Source organism: Tachypleus tridentatus, chromosome 7 (genome assembly GCF_004210375.1).
Source record: "Tachypleus tridentatus isolate NWPU-2018 chromosome 7, ASM421037v1, whole genome shotgun sequence".
Taxonomy (NCBI): domain Eukaryota; kingdom Metazoa; phylum Arthropoda; class Merostomata; order Xiphosura; family Limulidae; genus Tachypleus; species Tachypleus tridentatus.
The window spans coordinates 10,448,726-10,468,207 of NC_134831.1; the positions used below are offsets into that span (position 1 = coordinate 10,448,726).

At 32.7% G+C, this 19,482-nt stretch overlaps 2 protein-coding genes across 4 annotated transcripts in view; both read right to left on the reverse strand.

Annotated features, from left to right (window-relative positions):
* LOC143257908 (uncharacterized) overlaps nucleotides 1-417 on the reverse strand; it is a 47,031-nt gene extending 46,614 nt beyond the window's left edge. The window contains exon 1 of one of the 2 annotated variants that reach the window (XM_076516948.1): nucleotides 122-262. In XM_076516948.1, the coding sequence (XP_076373063.1) occupies nucleotides 122-123 (2 nt within the window). In that variant the 5' untranslated portion in view covers nucleotides 124-262. Of the gene's footprint in view, nucleotides 1-121 lie in introns of both variants that reach the window. The other variant, XM_076516947.1, reaches the window with a different exon arrangement.
* LOC143257907 (aquaporin AQPAe.a-like) overlaps nucleotides 1-4,014 on the reverse strand; it is a 75,358-nt gene extending 71,344 nt beyond the window's left edge. The window contains exons 1-2 of one of the 2 annotated variants that reach the window (XM_076516945.1): nucleotides 3,357-4,014; nucleotides 1,249-1,537 (exon numbers count right to left, since the gene is read on the reverse strand). In XM_076516945.1, the coding sequence (XP_076373060.1) occupies nucleotides 1,322-1,537; nucleotides 3,357-3,926 (786 nt within the window). In that variant the 5' untranslated portion in view covers nucleotides 3,927-4,014 and the 3' untranslated portion in view covers nucleotides 1,249-1,321. Of the gene's footprint in view, nucleotides 1-1,248; nucleotides 1,538-3,356 lie in introns of those variants that run through there. The other variant, XM_076516946.1, reaches the window with a different exon arrangement.
* Between the last annotated feature and the right edge of the window lie 15,468 nt (nucleotides 4,015-19,482).

Consider the following 19,482-nt stretch of genomic DNA (forward strand, 5'->3'; position numbering starts at 1 on the left):
TTGGTTAACAATAAGTCTATAACAGACATCAAGTAAAAACATGTTATAACAAAAAGAACTTATGTTTAAATATATTCTTTATTTACACTGCACATGCCAAAAAATAAAGATCAGTTCTTACATTTTTCTTTCTGAAGCTGATGTGGCCACAAACTCATAGATGGCATGTTGTTCAGATGTAGAAACAAGAAAAAAATCCTTTGCTATCAAAATTTGACAAGTTATTATAACTAGTTCATATATCAAATATTACCATGCAATTTACAAGTACCATTTCTTGAAATACCTTTATTAATACAAGCAGAATTAAAGATACTTTGGTATATACTTCTAAATACAAAAATAATTTTAGTATGTTATAATAGCTATAAACAGGAATTATACAGTAATACAAAATGCTACTTCAATGAAATTGTTTTACAGGAGATAATATACAAGAGTACAGTATCCTATATTTATTAATATAAAATACTAAATGAAATACAACCTGTAGATTTACAGTAATATTATTTGAGAGAGTAAAATTCCTTTTGTTTTAAATCCTTACAAAAACACACTATTAATAACTTTACATAAGGTCAAGTACCAATTATTAGATAGGAACGTAGGTTGAATGTTACAATTTTGGAAAAACACGAGAATGCTTAACATATACATGAAACACATGAAGAGAACAAAAAGTTACATTTCAATTGGATCTTGTGATCTCCAAAACTATCAGAAATATAAACTCTACAATTAAACCTTTAAAACTCCTTATAATATATTTGGCTATATAATTACTGTTTTTCTTTAAATTTATTTTTTCCTGCCACATATTCAACTAATGGTAATAATTCAGCATTCCAAGTCCAGTGATAAATAATGGGCCTTTCTCAATTCTCCACTCCCTACAAACATTACTTTTAATCACTATACCTTACACATTACATTTTCAACAGTTTTCAAATGGTCAATTAAGAAATCTTTCACTAAGATTAGCAGTCAAATGCAAGAAAAACTTGTAACAATAAAGAAAAAAATGTTGGCTGGCCAGCCCATTATTTTCAAAGCATATTTTTTCCAACAAATACTTGACTGTTTTTGTTTGTACATCTAACAATAACTGGAGTTTAACAAAATTCTTCTCACAGTTTCAAGAAGACTAGAAAACTTTTTTCAGAAGATAAAGATGGACAGTATTTTTTTTTAATATATTAACTACATGATAAAAAAAGTTGGAGCATTGAAGCTTATTGATACAGTTTCATTACAATTAATTTCTTTATAATATCTTCTCAATATATTTTATTTCTTAATATTTATTTCCCTTCATACAAATCTAAGAGCACAAGTTATCTACATTTGTAATTTTTGTCTCTAAATGATCTGCATATTTTATAAAAAGAAACACACTCTGCAAATATAACTTGCCTGTGGCCACGTTTCTTGTAAACAGGTTTTGTACACGAAGTATTGGGCTGTGGTTGACTTTGGTTTCTTCTCGGCCTGACAGATTGTTGTTGTGGAACTTCAACAGCAACTTATCACCCTGTTTCTGGAGCAACACAAGAATGCCCTCAAGTAATACCACATGCATTTATACTATATATTTACTATAGATTTATTTACTATATATATGTATGTATGTATGTAAAACCCGTGTATTTATGTATGCATATATATATAGACTATATTATGCATAGGTATAACTATCCTTAATTTTTAACTGCTGACCACAGAGAGAAGGTAGCCTACAAGTAGTAACCACTGCCACGAGGTTTTTATACAGTTCTGTGAACAAAAATAACAGTGGCCATCACTTTTATAATGAACTACAGCTGGCATTACGGAGAAGGCCTTAAACGTTTAAACCTGAATCCACTGCTTATCGTTAAATTCTTGGCCACATAGGTACAGCCTGTATGTTATTTTATATCAACACAGTTTCATTTTCAACGTGTATGAGTAGCAAAAATGTGCATAATTGGGTCATCAGATTAAAATAACCAAAAATTTGTAAACTGAGAGTCAGACATGACAACAGAACGGACTGTCCAAAGTTCAAATCGTCATGTGTTGTTAAGCACGCTCTGCGTTGTCTTTCATCTACTCAATTAAGAAGAGACGTATAGGTGGTGGTGGTGGTTATAATGTAATGGTCAATCTTACTGTTCGTATTTTTGTTCTAACACCCAGGTAATAAAGTTCATTCGCGATTTACTTTTCTGTCTTATTTAGCCCACTTTATTATTTTATTAGATCTCTTATATTTACTTTTTTGTTTCCAAGATTTACGTTTAAACCTAATTATTGTAATTATTTTAAGATACTGCTACTCTTACATTACGATTTCCAGAAGAATGAAACTGATAAGTTATCTCTATATTCTCTCGAACACAGGTTCTTCAATGAAGAGAGAAATGTCTCCACTTAAAAGTTTGATCTAAATTAATTCTTAACCTGGTCAGTGTGTGCGTAAACATGTTTCTAGAAGGGCACTTGAACTTCTGAAGAAGCTGATAAAGAATAGAAATACCCGCACTATTTTGTAAGAAACAAATAGTTTAATTGAAGTTTTTATTATTGTTCTTGTTTTAGGTTAAGGGGATTAGAAAACACTCCATAATATGAGGTACAGTATCTGGATGCTCGACTCGGAATATGAGGATCGCGGGTTCGAATCCCCGTCATTCTAAAACACGTGACAGTTAATCCCACTATTCATTGGTAAAAGAGTAGCTCAAGAGATGGCGGGCGGGTGATGACTAGTTGCTCTCCTTCTAGTCTTACACTGCTAAATCATGGACGGCTAGCGTAGATAGCCCTTGAGTAGCTGTGCTCAAAATTTAAGAAAGAAATAAACTTTTTGGATTAATTTTCTTTTAAATCCCAGTGAGTTTTCGTGTCTTGGCTGAACAACTTAAAATTCTAAATCATTTACAAAATAAATGTCTGCTGTACGAAAGTATTAGAAATTTTAAATTAACGTAATTTTAAGAAGGTAAAAGTAATACCATTGTTTGCAGCTGCTGCCATCTTGTGTTTATTTACTGTAACAAATATATAATTAGCGAGATATAAATGACAAAAAATAAAATTACGGCAAATATTTACATTTAGAACATAAATGCACATAAAATGCCTTATTTGGATAATGTTTTTATTTTCGAATTTTTTAAAAAATCTGCATAACAAAAAAAACTTAGCCTCTGTAGGACCTACCCATAAAAATGAAAATCGGACAAACGCTGTCTTGACGATCTAAAACTGATCACAAACATTCTTGAGATACTGTTAAAGAGAAACCCTTTTCTCAGAATAATGTGAATAATTAGTAAGAGTAAGTACAAAAAATATAACATCGTTAAACTTACTGCAAACATGTGACAGGTTGCTACAGACAAACCGATTGCGAGAGGGGCAGATCCTTTAATGTCACCTCTGTTTTCATCGCAACAGGCAAATACTGTGAACACCAAGACAAAAGTGATGCACAGCTCAACGACGAAGCCTTGGACAGGGCTCAAGTGTTGGTTCACAACTGTAGCCCCTAAGTTTCCTTGTAAGTTAGAAGGTGTGAGCCCCTTTAGCAAACCAGCGCGTACTATTGCCCCCAAACACTGGACTATCACATAAAGTATTGCTCGAAGTAGGGAAATCTTCTTGGCGACCAGAAATCCTATGGTGACAGCAGGGTTAATGTGTCCTCCGCTGACGTGCCGGATAAATTGTACTACTGTTCCCACAGTCACACCGAAGGCTAGGGCGATCTGGACAATAGTGGGGGAATAGTCTAGGTCCCAGCCGGTGATACAGGAACCACAGCCAATAAGTACTAATATAGCTGTTCCCAGAAATTCTGCTAGTAGAGCAGCGGACAATACCTTCTTTTTCCCCAGATCCTCAAGTCCTAGTATCTGTCGAATATTTGTTCCAGCTGCCATAATGTAAGAATCAACGAGGCTGATGTAACAGAAACTGATAGTGCAGAATGGTTGAATGACAATAACTCGTAACGTTTAAATAGGTTGTTGATATTGTAAAAGAAGAAAAAAAAAGAAGTTCGACCTTTATCGCTTCGTTATCACGTGATCCACTTGAATAACCAATATTTTCCATCGTAAGATATTCAACATTTGACTCTTTCTGAGGACAGTCTAGAGGTTTACAAATTATACGTAAGCGAGTATCCTTGTGTGTGCGTGCGCACAAAACTTAGTAATATCAAAACATGTTCTTAATAAAATTATAAGATACCTGAAGATCACAGAATGATAAAATTTATTCACGTTACATATCATGGGGATTCACATAACATTTTAATATGTTTTATACATATGATGGGCCTGGCATGGCCAAGCGTGTTAAGGCGTGCGACTCCTAATCTGAAGGTCGCGGGTTCGCATCCCCGTCGCGCCAAACATGCTCGCCCTTTCAGCTGTGGGGGCATTATAATGTGACGGTCAATCCCACTGTCGTTGGTAAAAGAGTAGCCCAAGAGTTGGCGGTGGGTGGTGATGACTAGCTGCCTTCCCTCTAGTCTTACATTGCTAAATTAGGGATGGCTAGCACAGATAGCCCTCGTGTAGTTTTGTGCGAAATTCAAAAACAAACATACATATGAGCTTCAAAGCTTTCTTGGATGTTATTTTGGGAATTTTATCAGTTTCTAATAATGCATAGGCGTAATTCGCAATCTATTATTTACTTTTATTATATTTTTTGTTTGTTTTGAATTTCGCGCAAATCTACACGAGGGCTTTCTGCGCTAGCCGTCCCTAATTTAACGGCGTAAGACTAGAGAGAAATCAACTAGCCATCACCACCTACCACCAACTATTGGGCTACTCTTTTACCAATGAAAAATGGGATTGGCCGTACATTGTAACGCCCCCACGGTTAAGAAGGCGAGCATGTTTGATGCGACCGGAATTTGAACCCGCGACTCTCGGGTTACGAGTCGAGTGCCTTAACCACCTGGCTATGCGGGGCCAATATTAGTAACCTTCGCCTTGTGGCTCAATGGCAAACTTATAACGTAAAATTTAGGCTTCAATCTACGAGATAGTCAGAATTAACGCAGGTAATCCATTCTTCAGCTTTTTGCTGAAAAAATCAAACTAAAGAGACAAACACATAATTATTATTATTAGCTCTCAGAGTTTAAGTTGTTTTTATTTTATTTTATTTTATTATTTTGATTATGATTTTATTATTATCAATTAAAGATTTTGAGTGAAAGTAAATAAGAAAGTATAATAACACGTCAACCACTCTATATCTGCTCTGTCCAGTGCCGACGAGGCTTTTCACCCAGTATCAGGGTTCTGCACATCAGCTGGTGTGTGACGGACATATTATTGGTTGAAACGCTGTTTCTTTAAAAATATATATGAAAAATAATGTTTGTTGTAAAGCAATAAACTACACGATGTTCACTGTAGGCATCGAAACCCGATTTGTAACGTTATGAGCCTACTGACTTTCCTACCAACAACTGTTACTGTATGAACTGGGTTAAGATGGTGATGTGTAATTCTCCATCACATTTATTTATGTCAAACCATACCATAATTAGATTAAGAATATTATGTTATTATGTTATTTTTTATTTTAACAGTATATATTATTGTTCTCATTAATTCACCTATGCATGTTTTGTCGTAATGTTTTGTTTGGCAAAATTTTGATAAAAAATATCGTTTAGAATGATAACAATAAATAATGAAAAACAGTTTGTTATAATAAAAATTGCGCAAATTCAATATAATGTTAGTGTCTTTTTGTGCCAAAATTTTCTGAATATTGACACTAGTAAAGGAAAACCACGAGGTTAGTGGTGGTGCCCTGGCGTGTTTCTAGAAAATTATTATTATTTAAATAATCAATAACTGTTTTTACTTATGCTCTGCTTTTCTTCGTCTCAGTATTTGATTTTTGTCATTTACAATTTTACTTAACATATACTTGAAAATTATAAAATTTGAAACTGTAAAATGTTTATAATTCAATCAAAATACTAATATTTGGTATTGTTATTTATTATTAGATGAATTATGGTAATACCATAATAGTTTCCATTTACGCTAGTGGGCCTCATGGCTATAATGGCTCGACTGTAAAGCTGAGGTTTATGGTTTGCGACTCGTTTTTACCAAAACACTATCCGCAAGCTGGTGCCATAGGACTACAAGTGTGAGGTTCGAATCCCCACTATTCAGTCAGAATTGGCAGTGGATACGAGTGACTAGTTACCTACCCTCAGCTCAAAATCAAGGACAAGAACAGTTATGAAACAATTTATACCTTTACAGTGTTTGTTTGCTGAAATTCACGCAAGGCTACTAGAAGACTTTCTGCATTAGGTGTCACTAATTTTCAAGACTAGAGTGTGTGTTTTGTTATGGCAAAGCGACATCGGGCTATCTGCTGAGATGGGCTAAAGGAAAGGCAGTCAGTTAGTCAACACCACTCACCGAAAACACAATAGATTGCGAGTCGAGTGCCTTAACCATCAGGCCATGCTAAGTCCTCCATTGCAGTATTATAAATAATTAAACTATACTGACGACAAAATATATAGTATTAATAGATCGACAGTAAAATATATCTTAACGTGTTTTTTTTTTTTCTGATAATTTTGTTTTAGCTAATCACGAGTATTAGTTATATAGATATTTGGTTGTCGTTAAGGCTATCAGAGTTCTGCTCACCACATGTATCGAAAGCCGAATTTTAGCGTCGTGAGACTGTAGACTTACCACTGACTACTAGGGAGCGTTTTATTTTTGGATGTGTCATCAGAGGTTACTTGACCATTGTTTATCACTGCAAGCCAAGACATATGAAACTTTTTTATATCAGGTTCTTTAAAATTTGAAAAATAATTAAACCATTATCAGGATATACTATTTTCAACATTTACGTTACAATGAGTAAAGGCCAAAGAACGGACTCATTCATAACTGTAACTAACAGGACAAATTGTATTAAATATTTGTATTGCAATAAATAGTGACAAAGCCCACCTTTTTCTATAATTAAATTATTATTATTGTGCGTATCAGATATTGAGGCCAATCTCAGTTTTTAAGAACGATGTTCTAACTATCTTGGAATTACTCTCTACACTGTTGTTTGTGCTAATTCTGACGATCTAGAACATTGTTCCAGATTGGACTGAAGTATTGTTTCATAGCCTATTGCTGTCTTAAATGTTCTGTTGTAATTTGTTCTTTGCTTCCGGAAGAAGTTGCATCGTTTGTTTGCTGAATTTCTAGCAAAGCCACTCGAAGGCTATCTGCGCTAGCCGTCCCTAATTTTGAAGTGACAGATAAGAAGACAGACAGCGAGTCAATATCGCTACCGCCAAATTTTAGTCTACTCTTTACCAGTTAATAGTGGGATTGGTTGTAATGACAATGTTATCGGGTTTGTTGGCGGGTTTCGATCCTGTGACCAGCGGATTACAAGTCAAACAGCTCAAACATAGAAGGATTCTTTCTGTGCGCTTGAGAATTCACTACTGACACATGCAATGATATGCCAGTGTATTAACGTACAGCTTGTTTCAGTAAAGTCGGATAAATGAGATGTATAATTAGTTTAGTTTTTCGACAACTTTAATTTAATTATGAAAAGTATGATATATATATATAAGTATAAGACAGGTCACAACATAACAAAACCTTGACTCTGCGGTAGCCTTTTATTAGTTAAGACGTGCGCTAATTTAATAGAATTGTTATTCAGATTTACGGCTGTGTAAAATGTCTATCACAGTTAAGACTTATCAATAACTATTTTACGATTTTTATAACATGTTTGTTACTAATAATACGTTGTTTTAAAAAAAAAACAGTACTTTATTTTAATCGTACAATAATCTGTTGCAAGTCTTACCTGAAAGAGACTGTTATACCGCATAGAGCATAGCAATCTCATAAGTCGTGTATCTAAATTATCATCTGTAAAAATTGATATCACAGAGATATACAAATAAATGCGCAATGTACTGTACTTCTTATACTAATAACAATACGCAGGCCCAGTGCGGCCAGGTGGATAAGGCACTCGACTCGTAATCCGAGGATCGCGAGTTCGAATCCTCGTCACACCAGACATGCTCGCCCTTTTAGCCGTGGGGGCGTTATAATGTAACGGTCAATCCCCCTATTCATAGGTAAAAGAGTAGCCCAAGAGCTGGCGTTTAGTGGTGATGACCAGCTGCCTTCCCTCTAGTCTTACATTGCTAAACTAGGGACGACTAGCGCAGATAGCTCTCGTGTAGTTATGCGCGAAATTAAACAAAACAAAAACAATACGTATGTCGTACGTTTTTACTGACACTACCGTTTGACGGTTATCCGACGATCTACGAAGCATTCTGTTTATATTCTTGAGACAATAAACCTCGTAACTTTTAACTGTGTAACTTATTTTCAGGGACGTAAGCTGACAAACGAATGATCTGATTCTCCTATGTATAATAATATTTTAAAAAAATTTAAGAGTAACAACTGTATAAGAAAGACATTTGACTATGATGGTTAACTTAATAATATTTTGTAATCACTACACCTAGCTATCTCTTATAATTGTGTGGTTATATAGTTTAGTAACTGGTGAAGTAACATGAGTTTAAGTGTTAGTTGAAGAAGTTAGTTGAACTTGTGATTACAGTGGATTAAATAATTTACATGTATCGAAAACATAGCCACCTTGTTCAGTCCTGTAAAAAAACTCAATATGCAGGGACTTCTGTCAACAGCAATGTATCCACTAGTAAATTGCTCTGTAATTATACGCAATTTTGTAACGTCATAAGCAGCAGGTGTAAAAAACATAGATAAAAATAATTTGAATATATTAATTAATTAAGAAGAGAAACACTAAAAAGGTGGCAAGATCATGGAAAGGGCTATTTGGAGTCATAAAACAAAATAGTTCTCTTAAATTTGAGATCCAGGAGATCTATGGGAAAGATAAAACAGTTTGTGCATATTAATAGGTTAAAGATAGTAAAAGAAGCAATAATCCTTATACCTACTCAGTAATACTAAATATAAATAATTAAGGATGTATGATCATAGTAATTATTGATTATCAATAATTCTCAGTCCTGCTAAATATGGGTCATGTATACTTAGTTTGACTAATTATAAATTATCATGTATATTTTTGTATTAAATTCACTCTATTGTCTAAGCAGTAAATCTGAGGGCTTTTCATGTTGAAAAATCTTGTTTGAATACTTGTGATCAGATTACAAAATGTTCATTGTGTATTAAACTTTGTGCTTAATAACAAATGTAAATTAGATGTTTAAAGATATAAAAACAGTTTTCAAACACACAGTATAATTACTTTGGTTTATGTCTAGTGCAATATAATGTAACAGGTAGTACACTCAAAGTCAGTTATAGACTAACATTACTGAAGGAGGTATACACACCTGCCTGTGCTTTAGGTGCAGAGTTGTTTTTTGGGTGGGAAGATATGGGAAACTTAACATATTGATTTAAAATGATATTATGGCTCTCAAAAATTAGAATATTAATATCTTATTACATAATTTTTAAGATTTGTGTTGCCGCTTTATTTTCAATATTAATTATTTATATGTCCTCTTATAGCTTTAATATGGTACTATTTGAAACTAATAAACAGTTTAGGGTTGTTCTAAGTTAATAGAAAGGTCAGTTATTGCTTTAAACACAAATTTAAATTTTAAACTACATTCAAGTTTCAGTGCTTATTTTCTTTGATTTAAAAGATATTTGTACAAGAAGAAAGTTTAGCATTTTTTTTCTGTTAGAATACTTATTTTTAAATAAATATCTTCTTAAATGAATAAAATATTCAAGAAAAATTGTAAATACCCACTATGCAGGTGTATGTGCCAACTTATGGTTGTAGCTTAACAAATGAATTTGATTATAAGTTGGTTTTAATATGAAAGCAAAATTTTATTTTATTAAACAATTCCAGGAGAAATAAGTATAATAAAAAAAAGTTTATGAAATATATTTGCATATTCTATGTTTTCTGTTATTAAGATATAAGACATCAAAATTAAAAACAAAAATTAAGTGTAATGTCATCTTTTACATCATTTTATAAGCCAAATGTTGGCAATGATATTAATTTGTAGTAAACTATATATTATATTTATGTTTGTGTATATATGATACATGTGTGAATGTATCCGTTTGATTTTTCCTTCAGAAAAAATAGCTGATTATAAGTATTTTTATCTTTCTTGTTAAGATGACATACTATAACACACAACTGTCATTGTCATATGATGGTCTATTTCTGATGTACCTAATAACAAAACTATGATAATAAGTATTGCTTTCCAGAGCAACTTTAACATAAGGTACAGATGTAAAAAAAACACCTGTGAAGATTCAACTATACTGTCAAATGATTTGTAAGTAATGTATTTTAGTATTATTAACTCTATTATTTAACATACACGGTGTGTATGTCTTTTGTCTAGGTACTAGTCAAGACTAAGGTGGGCATGCTTAGAAACATTTTTTTCCTTCTCAATAACTCCTAGGACCAACCCCCCAACTATGAGAACGTACTTCACTCCCAGAATCTTCTACTTTCAAAAAAAAAAAAAAAACAGTTCCAAATCCCTCATCCAATTTTAATTTATCTTCAGTACGAAGAAAAGGCAAGATGCATATTACCATATTTAATCACACACTTCCAGGTGTTAATTGTTTGATCTTTAAGCTACACTGAAACCCATTTTCTCCCTAAAATAAGAAGTTTTAAAGTTAGTTTATTTTATTCTCATGGTGCTATTGAATACAACTGAATCCTGAGTACTACTGAAGAAATCATTTGATAATAACACAGCCTGGTCATTCCTGCATATTTCAAAAATGCTCAGTCATTTCCCCTCCTCTAAATAACAAGGAGATAGTAGCTAACATTTCACTAAGTAGTAGATATATTTCATTTTAGTTGTTATTGTTTATAGACTAATGACAAATATCTTTGAGCAACATCAAAGAAACAGTTTTTGGGGTGAACTCCTTTTATCATGTCTTTTTTTATAAATTTTCATGCTTGTAACCATTGTTTCATGGACTGTCAATGATATGATTACACCACTACATGTATAAAGAATAAACACTTAACTGACACATATTTGACTTATGTCAATGAATGGGGTGATTTAAAAATGTGTGTGTGTGTGTGTGAAGTGTTTTAATGAAATGGTGTTCAGTAGTGGAAGACATTATCATTATCAAAATAACCTTCACAACATTTTTATTTTTCAATTTATTAATTATTATTTTTTTAATCTTTAATATTGTTCATCTTCCTTTTGTTGTTTACAATGTTACATTTTTGATATTTGTTTACAAAAGTGATTTAGTTATAGTGAACATTTACCTTCTTAGGTGATAGGATGCAAATATACAAAGTTCATGGAGAAATGATTGTTACAAAAACAACTTTTACAAGTAGACTTCTTATTAATGAGTGGTATAGAATAAGTGACAGGGATTGTGCTTCATAATGTGTTTATATTTACGTAACATTGTAAACTTACCTTTGTGTAGAATATGTGTGTGCATGCATATACATGTGTGGCCATTTCAGGGTTTCGAGAGTCTAATATTAAGTAACCTAAACTTTAGTATTCATATCGATAATAGAGTACTGAAGAAAGTTCAACTTTATAAGATCTCTCAAGAACCTATTTTAATAAACAAAAGTGTGTTTATAATTTCTTAGCTTTATTCCGTCACATATTTTCCAAAATTTTTATAGTCTCTGTTGAGACATTCTCTCCTGAGACAGATGAATAGGAAATGGAGAAAAACCAATGCCAAATAAAAGAATGCAAATGGCATCAGTTTCTCATGCAGGATACATTTGGGTTCTGGATGGATTCACTTCAATAAAAAGCAGAAAAAGAAATCACCAGAGCTGGATGATGTTCTTTGCTACAACCAAATATTGAAGCAATAAGAACATTTGAAATATCCATTACTCAAAACATTTCACAATTGTTTCATAAAAACAATACTTTCACATCTGATATGTAAAGTTTTGTAATAAATAACAAATTAAACAGAGTAACGAAAACAGATCAGAGCATTTAAATGTGTGAAACTTTAATATTTAATGAAATACTTTGGTTCATTATAATATCCAACTGGCTCAAAGTAATATTTTCAAACAATTTGTTTGCCACCTAAAATTAACATAATGAGTTTATAAGTAGATAACTGTTTTAGTTTTAATAAAAGTATTAAAAGTTGCTTCACTTTCTGATCAGATTAAGCACTTTTTGGATGCAGCAAAATCTAAATGATTTACAATACATAAAATTTAGTGTGATTTTTGTTTCATATTTTATTTAGATAGGTAACAGGAAGTCCTCTAAGGATGCACAAAGTTTATAATGCAGCTATTGTTTGTGAGAGGTGTATCTGGTTTTGTAGAGGTGCAGTCCCATCTTTAGAGAGAAACAACTGTCTTGAAAGTATTCCAACTATAGATGTGTATGATGAAGAAACTCTATTTAATAGGTAAATTGCCACTGAAAGCTGCTTATGATAAAAACTGAGTTCCAGTAAATATTGCACTGACAGCTTATTTTTCATCTTTGTGCTGTACTGAGCAAAGATGCAGCAGTATGTACAATACAATGGCCTGGTGGTTAGGGCAGCAAAGATGCAGCAGTATGTACAATACAATGGCCTATTTTTCATCTTTGTGCTGTACTGAGCAAAGATGCAGCAGTATGTACAATACAATGGCCTGGTGGTTAGGGCAGCAAAGATGCAGCAGTATGTACAATACAATGGCCTGGTGGTTAGGGCAGCAAAGATGCAGCAGTATGTACAATACAATGGCCTATTTTTCATCTTTGTGCTGTACTGAGCAAAGATGCAGCAGTATGTACAATACAATGGCCTGGTGGTTAGGGCAGCAAAGATGCAGCAGTATGTACAATACAATGGCCTGGTGGTTAGGGCATTCAGTTCATAATCTGAGAGTTGCAGGTTCGAATTCCTGTCACACCAAATATGCTCGCCATTTTAGCTGTGGGAGCATTATAATGTGACAGTCAATCCCACTATATCGTTGATAAAAGAGTAGCTCACGAGTTGGCAGTGTGTGGTGATGACTAGCTGCATTCAATCTAATTTTACACTGCTAAATTAGAGATGTCTAGTACATATAGACATTGTGTAGCTTTCCATGAATTTCAAAAACAATTACATTATAAAAGATGTATTAGAAAATATATTATACCTGTCATTTCAGGAAATCCATATATTGACAGTAAAGAATGGTAGCATCAAAATATTAGTACTATGATGATCTAATATCTTATGTATTCCATTACTAACTTTTTATTTAATTGTTTCATTTTGAGTTTACTTTCTGATTAAGTATTGTTTTATTACAAGTTTTACCTTTTATAGTAAAGAAGATTTGTTTTTAGAACAGGTGCATTCATTCTTGAGTTTTAATGGTAAAGGTTTCAGTATTTAAATCAACATTCAACAATCTAAGTGTATTTATATTTTAGAATTGATAGTTGTTATTCATGAATGTGGAAATGAATCAGCATGAATTCACAGATTATTTACTCTTGTCTTAACTAAAAACAAATAATTGAACAAGAATCAGGGTCTACGGAATATGTTGTGTGAAATATTCACATACATTTAGGAATGTCTGGGGAAATAACGTTCTAAGATATATAGAAATGCTACTTGGTATTTATTAATTGTGGGATTGTTTGATTTTAGTGTAAATTTCTTAACATTTATATATATATATATATATTATTATTATATTGACCTTCCAGTTGTGCTTGGCTAACAATGCAGAAGTCACAATGATGTAGCACACATGCATTCACAGGGGTAGAAATATTCTAAATTTTCAGCAGGACACATGCCCTGCTGGACAGTGAAACTTAACGGACATTTGAAATTTTAGCAGGACACCTCAAAATTTTCACCGAACATTACCAAAAACGAGAAATCAAATAGAGACAATTATTATATGAAACAGAATCATTTTATTTATGGCACTGAAACATTATTTCAAAGCAAGTGGCAACAAGCCTTGTATCCATTAAAAATGACACATCAATCAAACTGGTAGATTTAGTCAACCAGCACTAAGACATCAGCTGATGTAGACTCAGTATCTCTATTGTCTCTACGTGTGAGTTCCATGTGGACTCACAAATCGTCTGGTTTTTTACTGTCCTTCCACCAGGATTCTACAGACTTGCACAGTAATTTTGTGCTTGCAAGATCACAGGTCTTATTCTTAGCTAATTTTATTGTCATCAAGTCATTAAGAGAATCATTTATTAGTTTGGACTGCCAGTCATCCTTAATAACTTCCATCTGGGAAAATCCACGTTCTGGTTCAGCAGATGACACAGAAATCACCTGCATGAGGCATACCAAGGCCAACAATATTGATCCAGGGAAAGGTTTACTGTACTCAACAATAATTTGACTTGACATGTGAGCCCACAATCAACTTGCACTACTAGACAGGGACTCATCTGATTTGGCAAATCTTGTGGCTTTGAGCAGTGTCTCGTGTAAGTCAGCTTGGCAAATATCAGCTGCAATGTTGAAACCCTTAGCTTCTAGCAGAGCACCAAAGTGGTCCAATAGTGTCTGGAGTTCATTATGGCCATAAGATGACAATGCTTCCTTGCTTTTAGACCAGTTGCTTGATTCAAAAATTTGAAAGACACCAATAAAATCCTTATCAAATTCTTCAAATCTCTCATTCAGATATGTGACAATTTTACCTATGAAGATGGCAGTTTCTTCAGCCACGGATTGAGCAACTGTCTCTTTTTGTGGCACTTTTTGAGCCTCTGGCCCTTGTTTGACCACTAATAACAATCACCTTTCCTCTAAGTAACCACTTGCCAGTTTGTTCACATGTTGTGAGCTCTTTAACAATTTTCTGGGATCTCTCAACATGATTCAGATTGCCCAGCTTCTCTTTGCAAACAGCGAGTTTGTCAGAAACAATGTTCACAGCAGCAGAATTGTCTTGCATTTTGAGACTAAGAGATGTCAAAACAGACAGAACTGCCAAAAGTATGCCCATGTATAGGATGAATTTAAGGCTTGTCAAAGTACTGTATAATCCTGCAGCTGTCTGTTCATGTTCCCCTTTGTCATGCAGCTTTACTTGATACAAATGCTCTGCTAAAGCTGGCCAGTTATGAGAAACTGACTCTAGAGTGTGCTCTTTGTAGGCCACCCACCAGTTCCTGCCCCTTTTGTTGGCTTTCTAACAACAATGTTGTTGGCTTTACCAGCTTCTTTGAGGTCAGCCCAGTTCTGTGACATATTGTCATAAAACTTCCATAGGTTTTCTAGAAAGGTTTGGATACTATCAAGGTAAGGGATGTCCTTGATGGTCTTCTTAATTGCAAGTTCCAATCTGTGATTAACACAGTGGATCCCTGTCAAATAAGGTTTTTCCACCTTCAATCTGTTACCAAGTTCTTTATTTGTGCAAAATTGACAGCTGCCCCATCAGCTGTTAGGCATACAATTGATTCAAGCCAGTCTGGAAAGTTGCTATATGTGGACAATGCTGCCAGTACTAAAAATTAGTACCCAATATTAGTTACTTTCTGTAAACAAAACAAAACAAAATGTAAATTTGGACTTTGGAAAATTCAATTGCTCCATTATTTTTTCGCTAGTTGTGTTAGGTTAAGCTCCAATATGTCAGTGGTAAATGCATGGTTCTTCTTGGTTTACATCAATTGAAAAATGCTTGAGTTTTCACTGATGTATATTAATAATGGAATGACTATGTAAACCTGAATTAAAACACAAATGTACATGAAATATTGTCCATTTTAATTTTTCTTAATTAGAAATTCAGGATAAATCCAGAAAATTCTCATCCCAGGTAATTAAGAAACCTTTACCTGAACTAAGTGCCTGTAACAAGTGTTCAGAATCAGCCTTCTCAACTGACTTCAGACACAGGAAGTGGGTTACTGGGTAACAGTCACTGTCCAAGTATCTTACATAGACTATCTCCTGCTCAATGTTGGCAGTGTCTGTTGAGCCGTCAGTCATAATGCCAAGGAATAATGAAGTGTGCAGACGTGATCTGACATTAATTCTAATTGTTTCTGCAATATACTTCGTAAAGATAACTGCTTGTTTGTCATTGGCATAATGTTCTGTTAAATTCATACCAAAGTTGTGCTCCTGCAGCAATAGAAACTCTTGAAAATCGCTGAATGGTTTAGCATTCAAAGCCATATAAAGGGCAGTCCTGAACAGCACAAGCAAACGATCTTTCTCAGTCTGGTTAAGTTTACTCAATTCTTTCATCATGGAAGATAAATCAGGTGTTTCTTTTGCTGTATTAGCTTGACAACTTAGACTGTGGGCGCGACTGTTTTCATGCTCCTTAACAACACTTGCTCTCAGGTTGGAAGATCCTGTTATGGAGGTATTCTTCTGCCTTCCACTACTTTCGTCATATTCTTGACAAACTGAGCAAAACATCAGCCCTGTAGCGTTATTATACTCCAGCCATGGTCGGCCTCTATTCCATTCATCCTGGAAACGACAAGTAGGCGTAGCGCCAGTACTAGCAGTAACAGATTTTGCTTTAACACTTGGGCTTGGGTCAACAAGCTTGGGTTTTTTTACTCGGGGTTCCATTGTATTGTATTCTGATTCATTAGTCTTGCTCGTGAAGCCAAACTGAAATAGATCGTGAGACTTTCCCGTTTTTTTTTTTTTTACTATCAGACGCCATGGTCAGATCGTCGTAAATGTTTGGCAGTCACGTGACTATCAGGGACGGCACGAATAAGGCGACCTAAAAAGCTCATTTTGTGAGCGTTCACGACCGTTTTTTAAAATCCGCTTTTTTTGTCTTAAGTTAAATTTTAAATTTTGCAAATTATTTTCCACTCATTATAGAATATACCTTTAAGCAAAATTTTGGGCTGTGCATACACAGCTTTGGCCTCGCTTATTTTTGAGGGGACGATGTATTTGTGTCCGATATGTTAGGAATATGACCACCGGTCACAATGTCCGGGGATAGATGGGAAAGTGCCCGTCAAACTTGATTTTTTAACGGACATGTCCGGCTTTAAATAGAAAATTTTGAACCCTGTAACATAAATAAGGAACACCAAATAATAGTAACATAAATAAGTAATCCCAAATAATAATAGCATAAATAAATAAAACCAAATATTAATAGAATAAATAAATAAAACCAAATAATAGTAACATAAATAAATAATAAAAGTAATACTATAAAGAAATAATACAAAATAATAATAGTATAAATAAGTAATACAAATAATAATACTATTAATAAATAATACCAAATAATAATACTATAAATAAATAATATCAAAAATTAATAACATAAATAAATAATACCAAATATGAATAACATAAACAAGCACTACTAAATAATAATACTATAAATAAATAATACCAAATATGAATAACATAAACAAGCACTACTAAATAATAATACTATAAATAAATAATACCAAATATTAATAATATAAATAAGCAACACCAAATAATACTATAAATAAATAATACCAAATATTTTGTTTGTTTTTGAATTTCGCACAAAGCTACTCGAGGGCTATCTGTGCTAGCCGTCCCTAATTTAGCAGTGTAAGACTAGAGGGAAAGCAGCTAGTCATCACCGCCAACTCTTGGGCTACTCTTTTACCAACAAATAGTGAGATTGACCGTCACATTATAACGCCCCCACGGCTGAAAGGGCGAGCATGTTTGGCGCGACGGGGATGCGAACCCGCGACCCTCAGATTAATCTCAAATGTTTGTAACATAAATAAATAATACCAAATATTAATAACATAAATAAGTAATGCCAAATAATAGTTACATAAATAAGCAAAACTAAATAACAGTAATATAAATAATACCAAATATTAATAACATAAATAAATAATATCAAATATTAATAACAGAAATAAATAGTTCCAAATGTTAATAACATAAATAAATATTACCAAATAATAGTAGGTTGACTTTGGTTTAGTTTTTGGAATTTCGCACAAAGCTACTCGAGGGTTATCTGTGCTAGCCGTCCCTAATTTAGCAGTGTAAGACTAGAGGGAAGGCAGCTAGTCATCACCACCCACCGCCAACTCTTGGGCTACTCTTTTACCAACGAAAAGTGGGATTGAGCGTCACATTATAACGCCCCCACAGCTGGGAGGGCGAGCATGTTTGTAATAATAGTACTATAAATAAGTAATACCAAATGTTAATAACATATATAAATATTACCAAATAACAGTAACATGAATAAGTAATATCAAATAATAGTACTATAAATAAGTAATATCAAATAATAGTAACATAAATAAGTAATATCAAATAATAATAACATAAATAAGTAATACCAAATAATAGTAACATGAATAAATAATACCAAATAATAGTAACATAAATAAATAATACCAAATAATAGTAACATGAATAAATAATACCAAATAATAATAACATAAATAAATAACACCAAATAATAGTAACATAAAATACTAATACCAAATATTAATAACATAAATAATAATACCAAATATTAATAATATAAATAAGTAATACCAAATAATAAAACCATAAATAAATAATACCAAATAATAAAACTATAAACAAAAAATACCAAATAATAATAACATAAATAAATAACACCAAATAATAGTAACATAAAATACTAATACCAAATATTAATAACATAAATAATAATACCAAATATTAATAATATAAATAAGTAATACCAAATAATAAAACCATAAATAAATAATACCAAATAATAAAACTATAAACAAAAAATACCAAATAATAATAACATAAATAAGTAATACAAAATAATAATAGTATAAATAAGTAATACCAAATAATAATAACATAAATAAGTAATACAAAATAATAATAGTATAAATAAGTAATACCAAATAATAAAACTATAAACAAAAAATACCAAATAATAATAACATAAATAAATAATAATAAATAATAACATAAATAAATAACACTAAATAATAACATATATAAATAATGCCAAAATTAATTTATAAATAAATAAAACTAAATATTGGTTCAAAAAATAAAATAATTTCAAATAATAATAACATAAATAAATAATAACACATAATGACAGAAAAAATGACAGAGTATGCTCCCATGTTCTCCTTGAATATATCAAGATGAGCGTCAAGGATATGGATTTTCAGGGACATCCTGCAGCCCATTTGGCCATAGTTCTTCACCAGAGCCTCAACCAGTTCCACATCATTTTCGGCCTTGTGATTGCCCAAGAAGCCCCGAACCACTGCGACAAAGCTGCCCCAAGCTTTTTTTTTCCTTCCTACTGAGCTTCTTGAGGAATTCTGTGCACTTCAGGATCTTCTTTATTTGTGGTTCAACAAAGACA